General features: G+C 39.7%; 1 protein-coding gene across 3 annotated transcripts in view; it reads left to right on the top strand.

Moving 5' to 3' along the window:
• The window catches only part of ipo11 (importin 11), a 146384-nt gene that overhangs the window by 104228 nt on the left and 22272 nt on the right, over nt 1-19884 (top strand). For 2 of the 3 annotated variants that reach the window (XM_028577849.1, XM_028577850.1), the window contains 3 exons: nt 311-432; nt 4453-4548; nt 6153-6237. In XM_028577849.1, coding sequence (XP_028433650.1) covers nt 311-432; nt 4453-4548; nt 6153-6237 — 303 coding nt within the window. Of the gene's footprint in view, nt 1-310; nt 433-4452; nt 4549-5058; nt 5128-6152; nt 6238-19884 lie in introns of those variants that run through there. The other variant, XM_028577851.1, reaches the window with a different exon arrangement.

A 19884-nucleotide genomic window follows, 5' to 3' on the forward strand; every position in this document is an offset into this window, starting at 1 on the left:
AAATAAATGAAAGACCTAGAGTTGTGTCCATCATGCCTCTCCTTTATTGATGATAGAAGACAAGGCAGTGAGGTAAATGAGGCAGAACAAACAGGGAATGTCAGTTGCTGACTACTATGACAATGGTAGACCCATACATTTTAAAACGTATAAAATCCATCAGTATACTGTATTTTGAGTTGTGAAACATTGTTTATTCAGTCTTTGTTGGCTTGTTTTTATAATCCATTGCCACTATTCTCTTTCTTCCTCTTCATCTCTCTTCGCTCTTGTCTACCTCTCTTCCTTCACCCTTCTCTCTTCTCATCAGATGGACCAGTTGTTGGGCAGTGTTATAGAGATGTGGGTCGACCGCATGGACAACATCACTCAGCCAGAGAGGAGGAAGCTATCGTCGCTGGCTCTGCTTTCCCTCCTACCATCTGACAACAGGTGAGAAACATTTGACATTCATTTATTTGCAGATGGGGCTTTCAGCTGGTGTTGAATGGGTTGTTACTAACAACAGAGAATAGAAGTGGTTTTTCAAATTTTTTACCCTACAGCCACAATATGATGCACAAAATCAACAGATTTAACACCATATGGGTGCCAGTAATATGTGACGGCAGCACACACATATATGCAAAATGCAGGCATACACAGACAGTGGGGTTCTGCTTATCTCTGAATTGTAGTGGATTAAATGTTATTCTTTACCAATACTAGACTTAAACCAACATTTTATTTTGCTGCATACATTTTTGGATTAACACAGTGTGGGGCAGTAATACACACTGAAAATGTAATTTTGTGTGCAGCCTTCACAGGTCAATGTCCTCTACCTCCCTGCTGCCTCCCTTTATTTATGGAATGAGGACAACACAGAGACGGTTGATTCTGATGAGGACTTTGTTGCTGCGACCAGTTTATCTTTGCACGCAGCCCACCAGCTTTCAGATCATGTTTCCTCTTACATTGATTTGAATGTCAGGCACGAAGCAGCTAGCACTAGTCAGCCATTAGAAAATAATCACCGGAGAAGTGTTGGGCTGGATAGAATTAAAATTGACAGACATGAGTCTAAATGTGTGATAAGGGATCTTTGATGCCTGCATCCAGTTGTTGCCATGGTTGCCAATTTGAGACTATTAGGAAATTGGGGGCAGAGGTATTCAAATGTATTTTACACTTTATTTTTCCTTTACTTGTCATGTGAGTGTGTTCTTTAAAATGTAAAGTTAATTGGAGAAGTGCACAGCAGGCCTGGTAACTGGATAGTATGGTACACTGTTGTTTAGCCGTGTTTCCACAACAACAAAAACACAGCAGTCTCTGAACTTGCGTTGGGAGTTTCGTTGAAGTTGGATGTAGTCCAGTTTGTTGTAATGAGCGGACACTTGCAAGCAGGATTGATGGGACAGGTGGCCGGCTAGCCTTAACTTTCCACCTAGCTAGCTCATACTCGTGCCCTCATTCCGCGTTTCACGTTTTCACATTGTGTGGTAGTTTGAATGCACATAATTGTTGTAAAAGTTTGCTGCTGAAAAGACTGCCTGTTTAGCAAAGCTTCAAGATGGCGGACACTCGATTTAGCTTCGGGGAAAGATGACAGTCCCACCCCCTATGGGCAGGTTGAAAACATGCAGAACTAGCTGGTTGTAGTCCACAGACTGTGGGCAAAAATACCTTCAATGACGCTAAATGACGATTTTTGCGTCATCTGAGGCTTTTTTCCAGACCCACAATACGGAGAAAGCCAGTCTCAGGGGAACATGAGGGAGGGAAGCACGGTCATTCGAAAATACTACCGGGTTTCTACTGATACAAAGCTTAATGCTAATTGGTGAAGTATCCCTTTAATTGAATGTTTATCGCGATTACGATTTTGGCTCCTAACAATCACAAAAAAAAATGTAATCGAGAAAAGCGATTATTTTGCAAATTACATTTAGCAAGTAAACTTTTATTTTGACTTGTGTTCTGAAGGGGAATTCAAAAAGTTTTAAGGGGAATTTCCCAAATTCAAGGTCTTTTCTGTTAAACTGTTTGCCTGTTATTTTTAAGTTCAATAAGTGCAACGTCTTTCCAAAGGTTAAAACTGACCCTCCAAATGGCAGCAAAGGAAAACAGTGGAGTCGACTTCCTTGTCCTCCCTCCTTCGTGATGAAATATTTATTCTTCTGCAGATTAGGTGAGACACTGGTGGTACAGTGGCTCGGCAGGATCCAAGTGTGTCACCATGAACACAAAACAGTTCACCCGTCCAGTAAGATAACTTTATTACAGTACAATTGTTTAACAGGCTCCAAGTCTCCTTGTGCAATTGAGTTTTAGTGGAAAGACAATGAGAAGGGACCTGCGTGAGCTTTTATCTTTTAAGTCACAGGGACCCTTGTTGTTTCCTTGAGCCCCTTTCCAATGAAAAGCCAGTGTTTTGATTCAAACATACAAAATTGCATAGCAGTGTGAATCTTTAGGCTTGATGGATTCCATGCAGGCCTCTCCTTTGTTCAGAAGGGCCGGATGGCTGTAGAGTTTCTTTTTGTTTATCAGGAAACGGTTCAGGCTCCAACAATCACCTGGGGTCTACCTAGTCTAGCACTTTTGATCCATCAGTGCCCAGAGCCAGACATACTCGCTCTTTGTGTGTTTGTATTCTTTATCCTTTTTATTACTTTGTATTCCTACTTGTGCAGTTTCTGTTCAAAACCTGCCTTTTTGGAACGGACCTTAGGCATTGTTGCTTGGAGCTTTCTCCAGAACCATTGTACCCCGAAATAACGGACAACTAACAGAAGTCCCCCAAAGCACTTACTGTGCAACCCAACTGTATACTACTGACTTATTTTGTACTTCTACTTCAGAGCAAAACATTTTACTACTACATTTGTCTGACAGACAAAGTTTACTGGTTACATTGCAGATTCAGATTTTACTCACAAAATATTACAATTAAAATATGATGCATTATTATTAATTAAATTATCCAGCATTGTATTAGAATTGAAAGCTCCACCTTGGACAGATGTTAAGTAAATTTAAGTACATTGTAATACCGCTTTTCACTTTAAATAAACATTTGAATGCAGGACTTGTACTCTGTGGTATTAATAGTTTTACTATTAATGAAGAGTTGAAGAAGAGTTTGGTTCTAAAGTTTGTAGGCTATATCCAGCGGTCAGAAACACACAATTAGTCTCACTTTGCCAGACCTTCCTCCACAGCACTGCAGAGGAGGGTCTGGCTAGTCCACACAGCATTCAGAGATGGGAGAAAAACATGCTCTGGTTTATTGGCATTTCTTTAAGCCAATCACAATCGTCTTGGGCGGCGCTAAGCGCTGTACAGAGCAACAGAAAACTCAGATATAGTTTAGCTAGCTGTCTGGATTTACCCTGCAGAGATCTGAGGAGATCTGAGGAGCAGTTAACTATAGTCCTTATAAATCAACCAGTTTAGAATGCCAACACAAAGGAAGCCCAAGGCAACTGACATCCGGCCTCAGTCGGAATTCCAGGCGGCACCGGAGCAATCCCTGAAGTGGAATGTTGTGTATATAGACTAATCGCCGATAGCCTGCAGCAGGCATGCTTGACAGAGCTGTAAAGCCCCACCCCTGCCGCTGCACACAACGCTCACTTATTTTTTCATCCTTTGTTGTGCAGTTGCTTAGTTTTATTCACAGTTTATTAACATTGAACGTGTCTAAACTGTACCAAATTTGCCACGCCACATTTATTGGATACCCAGCAACACACCCGCCAAGTGTGAAGTAGATTGGATGAACGGTTCTTGAGATATCAAAGACAGAGATTATCTGGACAAACACTCACTTACACACAAACAAAGATTTAGTTAGATTGACATGGGAAGAATTACTTAAATAATTCATCAATGACTGCTGCTCGTCTCCAAGCCTGAGTGGTGGATGTTGCGAGCCAGCATATTTAAAAAAAATCTTAGACACTTGGCCCGCAAGGCTGTGTGCCAAGACAGTAAGCCTCATTGATTTTTATTTTTCACACTTGAATGTGTGAGACAATAAAACTGCATTTACAGTTGGAAAATCACACTTATCGTATGTGATTGATCAGTGGGAACATGGTTTTGTGGGATCATAAAAGTAGAGAAATGTTTTCAATTCACCGTTACTGACGTGATTTTTTTTTATTTAATCACTCTCTACCTTTCTCTCTTGTTAGAAATGTTCCTACCAATAGCAAATGTTTAGGGTGAGATACATAAAAATCGAACAATCAGAACATGTGTTCTATGATGCGAGTTGTGACGGACACTTTATCACTTTGAGTTTCGGCAGGACTTAACCTTGGCTGTTGCTCTTGATGCTTCTTTGGAGAGATACCCATCTCTCTCTGTATCTCCCTCTCTGTCATTAAACACACACAAAAAGACAGCTGTTGAATTAATGATCTCATGAGTAATAAGCCTGTGTCGTCTGTGTGTTATCAGTGTGATCCAGGACAAGTTCTGTGGCATCATCAACATCTCCGTTGAGGCACTGCATGATGTAATGACAGAAGATTCTGAAACCGGCACCTTCAAAGAGTAAGTATGCGTGATTGTTACTAATTGAATGGGGAGAAAACAAAGAAAAACAAATACATAAATACTTCTAAAGGATACAGTTTAACATTAAATACATTCTTTTTCACCAGTGAATGGAGTTTGTACAGCGATTTTGACAAAGCTCATGAATGATGAATGAAGACAGCTGAAATATTTGTTTTGAAAGCAGTGCAACTGCAGATGTGCTGTTGAATTTATGCTTGGATTTAATCAAAACCAAACCCCTGAAGAAAGATTTCAAATTAATGAAATAAAAGCCATCCCTTACTCAAGGAGCATGACCGTGTGCTAAAAGAGGCTGAGTGGCAGTGTTGGAGAGGACACATTTCTCTAGAAAAATAATGGACTGTGAAATGGCCCAGAAAACACATGCCCACTGTGACTCGGCTCTGCCCCCTCACTCTCCCCTCCCCTTTGGCTTTCTGACCCTGTACCATGGTGGTTATTCCTTAGTAGATGTTAACCTACATGCAGACACCTTCTTTTCAGCTGTCAAAAATGCTCAGCACCCTCATAAAATGTGCCAGTGTGAAAGGGACTGAAACGTTGGATAGAAAGGTTAGTGTAAATGTTTCTTTATTTGCCAGTGATGAGTTGAATTGTTTTGGTTCCCTTTCGCTCTTCATAACGGACAGAAACCTACAATATTTGTGGAAGCATATTTATTCATGGTTTGTAAATGCAGTCAACGGAGACAGAAAAGTTTTTGAATAAAGTTTCAAATAAACAGACTTTCCTTTTATTCATCTTTTGTCATAAGTGGTTTGGAATTGTTATTGCTTGGTGTGGAATAACAAAAGTCCTTGCTGCCATGGTTAAATTCAGTAAAATAACATGCCAAAGCAGGCCAATTCAGCCTGGTACTCCATTGTTATTGTAGCAATTCAGTCACTGAACTACTGTAAAAGGAATTGAAAATTTGAATATCTTTTGTTCTGTACTGAACTGCACAGGATCAATGTGTAAGATTGTAATAACTAAACCAAATGAATAAAAAATATTAAAAGGTGTAGTTTTAAATTTAAACTGCAGAAGTTTTAAAAGAAGTAAAAATGTGGAAATATGTAGCTTTCGACAGTTTATTAAACAGCAATGACATTTTGGGGCAGCAGAAACTAGTTGTGAACACAACCTTGACAAATCATCGCCTTTTAAGTTAATATGGAGAACTACAGCACTGAGCTGTATTTCTTGAAAACCTGTTCTCTTTAGTTGTTTTTTGTTGAGAATTTAGTTAGAATTTCTGATCACGAGTTATCAAGTGCCACATGCCAAAGTCACTAAATGTGACATTTGAGACCCCATTACTTTATCTATACTCACAGTAAGGATTAAATAAAAAGGACAATGGAAATAAAATACCTTACGCACACTTTGGACTGAGCACAAAAGTTTAGCTTGTTATTCTCTCTGCATGCTGATAAACCAATATGAATAACAGGCAGAGCTGTGTACTAGAGGGCCAAAGGGTTTAGCCTTTTTCTGTCCCTGCCTGTGTGTGCACGCTGCCTGTTCTGAAATTGTCTACTGTGCTGGTTTATGTGTGGTTATTAATATTGATTTGAATATTATTGTGTTTGCAGCTGCATGCTGATGAGCCATTTTGAGGAGCCCAAGCTGAGTGACGATGAGGAGCCACCAACTGAGCAGGACAAGAGGAAGAAACTGGTCAGTCAAATACACAGACAGACAGACAGACAGACATTGTACATGCATGGTAAAGATCAAATTTTGCAATTACTAAAGCCTTTCGTTCTGTTGTTCCATTCTCATTTGATATTTTAGATAAATAGCTTTAATAATGTAATGTTGTTGAACATAATGTCCCTATACTCTGATAGTTCTCTCCCCTTGTGGTATCCGTTATGCTACACTGGCACTCATAAAAAATAAAATCACTCAACTTAAATAAACCCCATAGTTTAGAGTTTTAGCAGAAAATGTTAGTAAGCACAGAGAAAGGTGGTCACTTCAACACTCATAAGTCAACCAATTCAGAGCCACCTCTCAGCTTCAATAGCTGCTACAACTTTCCATGCAGTGCACCACATACTCACTTTTAAGTACAGCCTTCTGGATGCACACATGTCCTAGCCTCTTGCTGTATGCTTTGAGTCAAGTAGGGTGAGAGCAGATGTTGTTGAGTGTTTATAAATGGCCTCTAGGTGGGGGATGTATACTAATATATAGTACATTTATGTGTATAAAAATGTCTAGTCTGGCTAGTCTGAAAGAGCTTGGGAGAGACAGATGGTGTTTGTTCTAGCACTTTCTCATGATAAATGGTAACCTTAAACTGTCTTGTTTGTGCATCAATGCCTCACTTTGATGAATATATTGAGACAGCAATGCAAAATGTATAAAATCTTTGAGTAAACAATCCGTACAACATATAGATATATTTTTCAACTCTATAGTTTATATGTTGGGCTTCTCTGGGAAGGGTATAAAACATTAAATTATTGTTCTAAAAAAGCATGTTGTGCTTGAAGATCATCCAAGCTATTTTGACACCTTTATATGCGGCGTCAAAAATAACTCTAATTTAACAATGACAAGACATTTTCTTTGAAAAACTCAGACTCACAGTCTATAACTCAAATCTGATGGAAATCTTTTTTAAACGTGAAGACATTGTACATGTGTGTGTTGAAGGAACAGACTGATAGTATCAGATGTAAGTAGCGGGACCTGGTCTGTCACTGCACACAAAATCACACCTACACCTGAGTTTGATATTTGATAAACCTGGAATGATGGAAAGCGTCATACGCCGATCTTTAAATATGTGTCTTTGGTTTATCTTAAGATGTCCTGGATAGCATACCCTTCCTCTATTATTCCATATAGAGGTTGTCTTCATGGGTGCATTTCTAAGATTTATAGTCCCTGTATTAGGAGAGGCTGCCTCACCACTCCTGCTGTCTTCTGATGTGTCCCTGAATTAGGTATGTTTTTCTGGGCATGAAATGAGAGTTTGGTTTGTGCTTTGGAAGCTGTTGAGTGTTCCACGCTATCTTGTCTGGGATTTGTAGGGGCCCCTCACTTTGATCTGAGTGTGCCAGGCAACTAGACTAGGCTAACTGATGCTGTGTTGGGGCCTCGGTACATAATGCATCATTTGATTCTTGTGCTTCATCTATAAGGCCAGCCCCATCAAACAAGAAGAGGGATAGGCAACATCAAAGACTTTCTTCATTGGGTACTAATGACATGGGCTCTGTCTGATGTTCTTTGGGGATGTGACACACACCCACTCATACCAATTCTTTTTTACAACACTCTAAACTACATGCACAACACCGCTTATTGTGCTATGAGTAAATGCCAATGACTGATTAGACTCAATGAAAATGAACATGAAAATAGAAGACAGAGGTGCCCTATTACACACAATTGTGCAGGTCAGAGTGCGATATAAAGAGGGGACCTGATCACTGAATAGCGATGGAGGCCAGATGAGGCATCCTGTATTGAATCCTGTCCAAACTTGGGCCAAAACAACAAGCTTGAGCTTTTCAGGACACAGTGGCTTCATCTGTTGTCAAAACTGCCAGTAAAGTGAATGGTCTTACCCCCGAAAAAAACATTGGCTCAACCATGCTGTTTTGTCGGGATTAAGCTATAAGCAGAAGGAAACTTTGCTAGCTGCTAGGCTAAAGTGCAATGTTAAAGCACTGCAGCGGTTACGTTAATGTGTCCGCCTCAGCTGAGAATGGAGAAATGTCTTTGCCTTCCGTACCGTGTATTATATTAAATGTTACCTGTAGAAATAATTTATAATAATCGGACATACAAAAGAAATCCCCCATATATTTAATGGACTGTCCATCCTCTTGTGCAAAGTGACGAGCAATTTAAGATTTTCTTTCCTCCCTAATCTCTTGAATAGAACATAGAAGAAAGACGTTGAGTGGGAATGGGTGGTGATGGTGCAGTGGATATGACACATGCCTTTGGTGTGGGAGATCTGGGTTCAATTCCCACTGCGATACATCAACCAATGTGTCCCTGAGCAAGACACTTAACCCATACAGCACAACTCAAAAACAGCACAATATATTTATTTTACCTTGGTTGTGAATCATTTTCAATTAGGAACTCTTTCAGATCAAATATTTATAAAAATAAAGAAGTCTGTTGAGTTTTTAGTTTTTAGTAGGGATCTCACAATACCAGAAATTCAGTGGTCGATACCAATACCAGTGAAATTCCACAATTCATGATACCAAATTTGATACCAGGGTAAAAAAACAAAACAATAAATCCCATGTACTGTGTATACCATTATAATGTGTATTTCACGATAAGAATAACAAGGATAACACTTGGAGGGACACTAAAGAAAGTGTAATTTTGAGGGGAGAGGGGAAGGAGAGCGTGTCATCTGGACACACAGCCCGCTGCTCCGAAGCCTGTTTTAACCAAACATCTAGCATATGGTAACGTCTTCCATGAGTTCACCTGGAAGTCCGAAACAGCAAGTATGTTAAGTCTGTAAGTCTGTTTCTCTTTGCCGTTGTTTTTTCACATAGAACCGGGCTTGGTAAAGTTAATTTAACTGACGTTATGCAGAGGTCCGCTGGAGTAACTGCTAATGTCAGCTATTGTAGCTAACATTAGGCTCTATATGAAGAAAAAAGGAAAACAAAACTTGCGGTTTGGGAGTTACAGGTAAACTTGTGATAGCCATTGCCGTAGATGTACGGCAAAACCAGAGGCTTATTGTAGTCCAGCAGTCAGTGCGCATCGTGCACGGAGATGATGCGCTATATACTGTGGGTAGGCATTTTTCTTCTTCGGCATTTAAAAGCGGACTACAACACTGGTATGTTTATATGCTGGTCCCGTCAGGTCTGGAAGAATTGCATCTCTGGTACCTACGGTACTGTGGAAAAACAAGTACAATCACGTTTTCAGAATTTTGGCATTAACTTGTTTCCGAAGTATCGGTTCCCATGACATCCCTAGTTTTCCATTTGCCCCCATCATAGTTTATTGCACCTGCTGTAGCTGCACAGAATTATCTTTTCAGTTTAAAGGTTGAGCCCTATCCCTTTGACAAAAATAGATAGACTAGATATGGAGTTCTTTATCCAAGAACGTACACTCAATCTGTAGTGTCACATCTTGGCATTAAAATGCATGCTGATCAGACACATTACTTGTTATGGTTATATATATTGCAGCCTCCCAGGTGCAGACCAACTACAAGAGCCTCATTTTGTGTGCTCTGTTTATTGTTTAATGTAGTTTCGATTTATTTGAACAGAAGCTTGGTTTAGTCATTTATGGCATTTGCTCAGGATGTGTAACTGATGAGATTTTGGTTCCAGACAATTAGGCTAATGAGTAAGTTTTTCTTTTTCTTTCTGCCATTGGTATTGGTAATGGTGGTTTCATATGATAGTATAATAAACATTAGGCTCACAGTTAGAACAGTTGTTTTCACATTTAAAGATAATCATTATAATTTTGAATTTAACAAAAGAAAAACTACAGTATATATTGCACATATGGTGATTCTGAAAGCACCAGAAGTTGACTGCAGCTCAGACTTCAAATAATGTTCAGATTTCCAACTATTCTGAACACTCCTGTTTCAAGAGTATTTTCTACTCTCGGCTATGTCTTACGCAACTCTAAGCTGGCCTGCTATGATTGGTCATCTTTTTTAAAGCCACTGCGGTGTTAACATTGTTGCATGTAACTAAATGCTAATGGCAGTAAACAAAGTCACCTTGGCTGCCAGTGTCGTTAAATTCTCCCCAATTCCGGGTCACATTACTCCTGAAACATTTTCTGTTTATGGAGTATTTTTTAAAACCTGTTAGCATCCACCGGGTTGCCGGTGACCCTAGCTCCCATTAGGTTAGGATTAGAGTTTTGAAACTTTATAGAGGTCTTGTTGACAAGGTCTAGAAGGTATGTGTTGTGTTCTGCATAGTGTGGCACAAAGTATGTTTTAGTTATTTTTTTTTTTTTTTTTTTTCCAAAAAAATTTTTTTTTTAGACTGGACCATAATAACTATTTTGAACCATGTTTGAACTGCTGTAGTGTATGTTGTGTTTTAATCACATGCTAATCAAGCACATTTTCAGAAACTTGAAGAATTTAGGTTTCAAATGAAGCCTTTGGCCTTGCAGTTCTTCTATAAGTTATAGGCTTTTCCCTTTGGGAAAGGGAAATAGATGAAAATCAAGCAAAAGAGGTGGATTTGAACAGGTTAAAAGCCTTTATTTGTAGAAATTGCTGCTATATTAAATTCTCCCCAATTCTGGGTCACATTACTGCTGAAACATGTCCAATTGGGTGTATTTGGTTTAGAAACCTTTTATCAGCGATTTGTGACGGAATGTGCTCCTTCGTTCCACTACAGTCTAACGTTAGCTTACTGCTAACTATTCAGTAGCTACATGCTAACGCGACAAAGCTGTAATCTTGGCCAATGCTGGTCATTTCTCCCCAAATTCCGGTCACTTTACTGCTGGGATATGTCTGGTTGTGTAATATTTGGTTAAGAATACTTTATTGGTGATTTTTCGCAGTACAAATTCCTGCTAAACTCTGTTGCAGTAGCTCCAGCTTTAACTAGTAAAACATGGAGTGGAGGCTCCAGAGTTTCCAGGAAGCATTCTGGCCAATCACAGTACACTGGGCTTTTTTGGGAGGAGGTCTTAAAGAGACAGGCACTCCTACAGAGCATCTCATACAGAGGGTGAATACAGGTGCAGCAGCCATTGGCAGTATGAGAAAAATAAAGTGTTTTTTAACATTTAAAGCATGTAAACATGTTCTAGTACAAACACAAAATGCTACTAGCCAACAGGTACGTTTTTAGTATCACCTCCGTCGAGGTTCCAAGCGATCTGAGGCGATACCAAAAGGTGACGTGAAAACCTGCAGACTACTGATTGGTCAGAGACAGGGTGGGAAATTAGCACCCTGACTTTGCGTTGTTTACTAGCCACAGTGGTGGGTGGATTGTGAAACATTCCTTGTAACGGATTGGACAGCTTTTGTCAAAGAATGCTGTTGCTAAGTAACATGCACAATGCTTATAGGAGTCGCGTTACTGCTAATGAATCCCCAACATTTTCGGATTTTGCTGCTTCATAATAACATTCAAATACCAAAATAACGGAGGACTTTTATTGTGAAGAACTTATAGGAAATGAAACCGTTCACAGCCGGGGCTTTGACCGCGCATAGTCAAGTAGTTTTTAGCGCTAGTCCGTGACACCATGTAGCTAGCTGAGCTGAGGTACAGACGAAAGGAAAATTATCTGTTAAAAAAATGCGGCAACATATCCCCGGTGTTAAGAGGCCCGCCGCGGCGTCAGCAGTAGCTATGGATGTACAAACTGTTGAGGGCGAAGTAAAGAAGAGAAGGTACTTTTCGAACAAGTGGCGCATTGACAAAACGTACAGCAAAAGACCGTGCAAAACATTTCAGACCGTCCTGCCAACCTGCATACATTTTAACATCAATGTAGATGTAGACTGTAACGATGTTTAAGTCGCTGAAAGATGCTGCCGTTTTAATCCTGTCGGGTCTCTGCTGCTCAGTTCTACCCCGCGACTGATAACACACACACACACACACACACACACACACACACACACACACACACACACACACACACGGTGGATGCAGGAAAAACCGGAGATGAGACGTACAGGATGACCCAAATTGAGGACAGCTACGCTCGTTATTGTAAGATCAATGATAAGTTAAAGTCCAATAAGTCCTTTATCATACATATGAATGTGTGTCCCAGGCCAGGATAGTAAATCTAAACAATCTAAAGATCAACAAGCCACTGACACATATGTTGAAATTAGATATATCATATAATAAATAAATTATATTAATAAAATATGTATTAATAATAAAAAATAATTTATTGAAGCAATTCAAAATATGCTAGTGCACTCTCTTTTATAAATTTTAATTCCGGAAAAAGTGGCTGGTAAAAAATATAAGTGGCTGGTAAAATTGGACAAAAAAGTTAATTTCCCACCCTGGTCAGAGAGAATCGTCACTAATCACTGCATCATCATTGCTAGTGACAGACGGGGGCGTCATGAACCAACCCGCCATTTTTAAATAGTTTAGCCAGCTGTGTTTTTGTTGCTGCCTCCAGCTTCTTTTGAAACAAAATTTGTCTTCTGGCTGTGGCAACCGCCACATGCCGAGAGTCAAAAACGGCACACCTTCAACTTTCTGTGTGTCGTGTCATGGCACTTTCCTGTGGCGTCACTATGACGACCAGCCACACTCACCTCATGCATGAGGCGGTACTAAATCTGCAATGAAAAATGGAGGACGGGGCACTGCGGCCGAACAGAGCCGAGTAGAGCTGGTACTAGCAGTGGGTAAGCGCCATAAGTATCATCAGGAAAATATACCTAAAGTATTAAAAGTAAAAGTACTCAATGCAGAAAAATCCTCAAATTTTAGAAACTGGAAGCAAACAGTTGTGTCAATCAACTAAGTGTTTTGTCATCTAATTATTTCAGCTGTACTTGTAGGTCTATATATTGTCGGGTAGTTTAATTTATAATAAAGCATTGTATTTTATGAACTACATGTGTTTTGTGTGCAAACATCTTAATTAGTTAAAGTAACTAGTAACTAAAGCTGTCAGATTAATTTAGTGGAGTAAAAAAAGTACAGTGTTTCTCTTTGAAATGTAGTGGAGTAGAAGTAGAACGTGGCATGAAAAGATTCATGTAAAGTACAAGTACCTCAAATTTGTACTTAAGTACAGTACTTGAGTAAATGTACTTAGTTGCATTCCACCACTGTAGACAATTCATTTTCTTACAAAATAGAATCTGAACAAGGTTTTAATAAGAATCTTAATTGCTATGTATGGAGCATGGCAAATATTCACCCTCCTCCCTCTGTAATCTAAATGGGCCTGAAGTCCAATCAGAGGACCTCCTCCAGTAAAGCTTTGCTGATGGAATGGGGCTTTGAAAGAGTATCTTGTTAAACATCCATGCTTTGAAATTTTAGAGGGCGGTAAAGAATGTTCTATTACATTGTTTCCCCATCCCTGTTATTGCTCAGAGTGAATAAAAACATTTTCCAGCACTTATCAATTAGTCATGAAAGTGTCCCTTTGTTTTCATTATGTTGTGTAGATTAGCAATAAATCAGATTTAGATCCCTTAAATGATAATTCCATTAGATGTGCATGCTTTGATGTTCAAAAAAGGAAATTATAGAAAATGATATCTTTTATTGCACAGTGGCTGTCGTTGCTCAGAGTGAAACGAAAATGTTTTTTGAAGCTTTGATGAAGTACCGATTAATAATTAAATGGTTTTTGTCATTCAACAGTATTTCATTATTTCATTTTAATGAGCAATTAAACTGACTCCAGAGGTCCTGCTGTAGAGGTATATATTTATAGGAAATGAGTTTCAGTGTGTTATCAATTCACTGTGGGCCACACAAAGCTTTAGTAATAAAGACTTGCCATTCTTGCTTTATTATTGCTCCTAGTCTCAAGCAGACCATCAGTGTCAGCATAATTTGGTTTTGTTGAATAACAGTCCTCTCTGACAGTATTATTTTGCATCACAAGATATAAAGATTCTCCTTTGTGCTGCCTAAGGCATACAGAGCTATCAAAATTAGTTTTCGTCTTTGTCACTTCTGAGCTTTACAGCCATTTGTCCATGAGAGTACTGAGAGTTGTGGGTTCTTAGAGTGTGAAAGGATTGCAAATAAGTTTCAGTGTACCACTTTTTGAATGAACCAAAAAAGCACTAAGAAATATATTTAGACAATAAGAAATTATTAAGAAAATAGGGCTGGATGATTAATCAAAACAGAAATTCAGAGCCTATAACCAACGTAATTTTACCAAGTCGGTTATTTCGGTCTTTTAATCCTATTAATATTTCTCTGCGGCCACCCACTGTGTGTTAATGTACTTTCCCCTTAAAACATATTACGGCCGCTGCGTGTGTAGTCACGTGACTCCGCCCCGTCCAGTCTGCGACATTGAAGCAACATGGAGGAGAACTCAAACGCCAAGTCAACTCAGCAACAGGAGCCGGAGCACGTCGTTTGGACACATTTTGGTTTCAATAAAGACAACACAGAACAAACAAGTCAAATGCAAACACTGCAGAAAAACTGTTATAGCGACCAAAGGTAATACCAGCAATGTATTTCAACACCTGGAGCGCAGTCACATTACCGAATATGAACAGAAACAAAAAAAAGAGAGAGGCTGACAATCGCCCAGCAACAAGTGCCTCCACAAAGCAGGTGTCGATAACACACGCATTTACAAATGCTACACAATATGAAAAGGATTCAAGAAAATGGAGAGAAATAACGGACGCCAATAGTTACTACATCGCAAAGGACATGGCTCCCATAGCTACGGTGGAGCACAGTGGGTTTAAACAACTCGTTAAAACACTCGACAGAAGATACACTGTGTCATCGCGACACTATTTTTCCCAAACTGTGCTGCCCAACATGTACCAAACGTCATAAAAAAGTAGCTGCTGAACTTAAGTCTGTTAAGCACTTTGAAAAGGTAAACATGCTAGTGTTTCTTAGTAAGAATCTGGAGTAAACGCCTATGCATAGAGAGTGACAGGACAAGATCCCTGAGAGGGAGATCAAAAGGTTTACAAAGGATATAAGTTTATATTTTGGCAATATTTACAATAATTTATTTTATTTGCAATTTATTTTGTTTACAAGAGAGAAATTATATTTTACTTTTAAGATGGCATGGAAATATTTACCATAATTTTGTTTACAAAAATAACTTTATAAAAGTTCTTATTTTCTAAATTTTAAGGAAATTTTTTTTTTTACATTAAAACTTAAATTACTTTTTTATAAGACGTTTTTATTTCATTGTAAAATCAATTGTTGTAGATTTTAGTTCAGTTTGAAATATTTAATAAATAAGCATTAATTGCTATCTGTGTTTCCTTATTTTAGAATCACAAAGATAGGATTATATGCACTCTTTCATTAGAAAAAATAACCGTGAACATATTTACAGTATAAGAAAAGATATATATTTTTTTTAATCGTTCAATAATCATAATTGAGGTAACGTGTTCGATTAATCGTGATTATGATTTTAGCCAAAATTGTCCAGCCCTGTAAGAAAATATATTTTAAAGCCAAAGTTAAATCAAATCTACATATTGGTTTACTGTGAATTAAATACACTAATTAAATATAAAAGAAATGATTGAGTATTCACATCAGCAATGAGTGATTTCAAGTATTTACAGGTTGTCTTAACTACAGATTAATCAATAGCAAACACAGTACAGAAACTACTGTACATCGTGAAGACATGTAGAGGAAGCCAGCCTCAGCGGAGAAGCCCTGGGAGAACAGGGAAACTGGTAATCAAGAGGCAATACAATGCAGTTGTGCTTATTTAGGTGCAGTTTTGTATTTTCCAGCGGTTACTTATGGTGATAAAACTTTTTCACAGTAGAGCCCTGCACGGGCCAAAAACTCCAGCCCTAACCCGGCCCTGGCCCGTGGTGTTCAAGCCCTACCCGACCCCAGCCCGACAACGCCTGCAATTTTTTCAGCCCGAACCCGGCCCGACCCTAGACCAACATCAATCACTTTAAGCTCTCTCTGACGCGCGCTCTTTGACGCGCTCTCTCTCTGACGCGCCTTCTCTGATGCGCTCTGTCTCTGCTACACACGCAAACACACACACGTCACACCTTCTCCATAAACAACATGAAATCAAGGAGAGGGCCAACTTTTCCTGCTACAGATTCCCCACCGTGGTCAGAAAACACAGGGGAGACACTTTGTTTCTGTCACTATTACTCTAGAGTCACTACTCGCTCCGATCGCCAGCACTCTATCACTTCTCCCTCTACCACACACTCCCCACACACACACACGGCTCAACGCACACACCAGCGCACAAGTATAAACATCAGGCCACTTACATAGGCTACGGCAAGAGCTCTGCGTGGAGCCTCCGCACAACTGTAAAACGGCCTTAAGATGGGCACAATGAGGAGAGAAGTTAAAATTAGCCCGAGTCCGACGCAAGCCCGATCTGTAAAAAAAAACAAAAACAAAAAAACGGCCCGAGCCCGGCCCGAATGGGCTTAGCCTGTCGGGCCCCGACGGGCTTGCAGGGCTCTATTTCACAGCAGACATTTGACTTGTCATAGCAGGAAAAGAACAGGTGTTAATTAGTAACATTAACAATGGCTCCGTTGTGTTAACTGTCTAAGTGAGCTACCGTATTCCAGTAAACCAAGCACGCACAATACCAGGACCTCCTCTAAGTGGAATGCAGCCTTCATCATTAATATGCTTTTCCTGTTCTGTCAATCTGTCTGCCATGACAAAGGTCTATTGAAGGCCATGTACACCCGTGGTAAATGCACACAGGCAGACCTGCCAACATGTACGCATTTTTTGTACTCTGCACGCATTTTGACCCTTAAGTACGCTTGTACGATTCGCTGCTCTCTAGGTACGCATTTTGTTGCATCTCGCATTTCGCCGGTTTCAGTTTCTATGCAATCTACAGCGTGTAAGTGGAGTGAAAAGCTTTCGGCCAATCAGAGCGCTGCATTTTACCCTTCCGCCCACCTGCCCCTCCTAGCCAAATGCTTTCCGCGTTTAATTCAATTCAGTGCCTCAGCAAGCCAGGCTGTCCGGATAACTGTAGGCTTGCATGCCATGGCTGAACCGCCTCAAAAAAAGTTTCGGAACGATTTCTTAACGGGAGAGAGAGTCTTTCCTCCACATGTCCAGGCTACCTCACAGAGACCGTATAGAACCTCATCCCGCGTTCTGCACCGTGTGCAAGACAGACATCGACATTATTAGGGTATTTCTTGTCCACCACAATTCAGACTGAGTCAAGTAGGCTATTGTACGTTTTACTTAACTATTTATTTTATAGCTTTAGTTACTTTGCAGCGTCAGATTAATAATACAAAATAATATGAATACATTATTATGTATTAAAGTGGATAAAGATGAGACTTTGTTGACCCCGTGGTGAAATTCACAAGCTACCTGCCAAGAATACTTGGTATACTTTTATTTTGGTGAAAGTAACTCAAAAGTAACACAAAAGTAGTGTAAAGCATTACAATACAGAGACGGTAATATTGTAATAGAACTAATTACTCTCAAATGACCGTAACTGGTAATCTGTAATGTATTACGTTTTGGAATTAACTTGCCCAACACTGGTGTCAGTAGGCTAGCCTATCACACCTGCCATCCTCCTCATTAGTTGGGGGCAGTTAGAAAAGTGGTGGAATGGCTAGAAAACTAAAAGGTTTTAGAAAGGCCAGGTGCTGATTAACGTAAGCTAAAGGTAACAGTTAGGCTATTTATGTGATGTGATAGCAACTGACATAATGCAATGTCACCCATGTCAAATTTTTAAAAGCGTATCTGAAAATATCTGACCCATGTTATTTATTAGCCTATAATTGTGTCTCTGTCAGGCTTCAATCTTGTGCTTTTAGTAGTTGCTTTAGGCCTATTTAAGTTGCTTTATGAGTAGATCATTACTTGGACTACTTAATTTCCCTTCAGTAATCAGAAGAAGGCTACGTGTTAACCTGGTCTAACTCTCATCTTTAACACAGAAGTACTTAGGCATATTTATTAGTTCTCTCTGCCTCCTGTTGGTTAGACTAACAAATATATGGGTAGGGCTGGGCAATATGGTTGAAAACTGTATCACGATATAAGTTTTTCATATCGGTCGATATCGATAATTATTGATATTTTTTATGACCTATTTAAAATAAGGACGAGGAGAAAAATATATTAAATTTAAACATTTTTATTTTAAACTTAACCCTGCTCTGATTATAATCCCCTCAGTTATAAAAGCGGAAATGTCAACACAACCATGGAAAACACTCAAATAATTAAAATGTAAACAGGTCTAAAATCACAATGAACACTTAACAATTATCTCTTAACATTAAGGTGCAAAATTAAAGAATAAGTAAGAAATGCTTAATAAAGTGTCATAAAATAGTGCAAATATAAAAAACCTGAGAAGGAACTATTTTCTGCAGGTTTAGTGCTAGGTTGGTAACCTGGCTTCTCGACAGTGCTCAGCATGTCTGCCTTCGTTATTTCTTTGTAGCGTTTAGTAAGGCGCTGATGCAGAGTACCTCTCCATGACGGTCTGCTGTAGAGCCCTGCAAGCCCGTCGGGGCCCGATGGGGCCCGACGTGGCCCAACAGGCTAAGCCCATTCGGGCTGGGCTCGGGCCGTTTTTTTTTTTTTTTTACAGATCGGGCTCGGGTCGGACTCGGGCTTATTTTAGCTTCTCTCCTCATTGTGCCCATCTTAAGGCCGTTTTTACAGTTGTGCGGAGGCTCCACGCAGAGCTCTCGCCGTAGCCTATGTAAATGGCCTGATGTTTATACTTGTGCGCTGGTGTGTGCGTCGAGCCGCGTGTGTGTGTGTGGGGAGTGTGTGGTAGAGGGAGAAGTGATAGAGTGCCGGCGATCGGAGCAAGTAGTGACTCTAGAGTCATAGTGACAGAAACAAAGTGTCTCCCCTGTGTTTTCTGACCACGGTGGGGAATCTGTAGCAGGAAAAGTTGGCCCTCTCCTTTATTTCATGTTGTTTATGGAGAAGGTGTGAAGTGTGTGTTTTTGCGTGTGTAGCAGAGACAGAGCGCATCAGAGAACGCGCGTCCGAGAGAGAGAGAGCGCGCGTCAAAGAGCGCGCGTCAAAGAGCGCGCGTCAGAGAGCTTAAAGTTGGCAGGTCTGCACAGGTGATGGTTAAAATGTAAAACATGCATTACATGGAATGCTAGAATAATTTTGCCGACTAACATCGCTGCCTCTGTCTTTGTGTTAATGTTGCCGCTGTGCAGATCAGATGATGATGCAGCCAAAAGTGTGTTTAGTATTTTCAGCTGTCAGCTCTTTGGATTTATTGGGAGTTAATGAGTGTGATTCAAGTAATGAGCATAATCTTTTGGTCTGACAGTTCATAGTTGTTGAATTGATTTTGATTGATTAATTTAAATACATCTTAATTACCATTGCAAAGCTTATTTATTCTAAATGTGACTCATTACAGTGGAAACCAACCTCTGTGATTTTGATTGTTTGCTGGGAGAGCTGAAAAATCAGTCTGATTCACACTGCTTCCTATTTTTTCTCACCCTTTCCCTATTCACTCAAAGAACATGATTTACTTATTGGTCTTTGATCAAGACAGGTGAATTAACTAATGAAATAAACAGGGTTCGTTTATTATGGATTAAAAGGGGACAAACCCTAC

This window comes from Perca flavescens, chromosome 5, assembly GCF_004354835.1.
Source record: "Perca flavescens isolate YP-PL-M2 chromosome 5, PFLA_1.0, whole genome shotgun sequence".
In the NCBI taxonomy this organism is placed as follows: domain Eukaryota; kingdom Metazoa; phylum Chordata; class Actinopteri; order Perciformes; family Percidae; genus Perca; species Perca flavescens.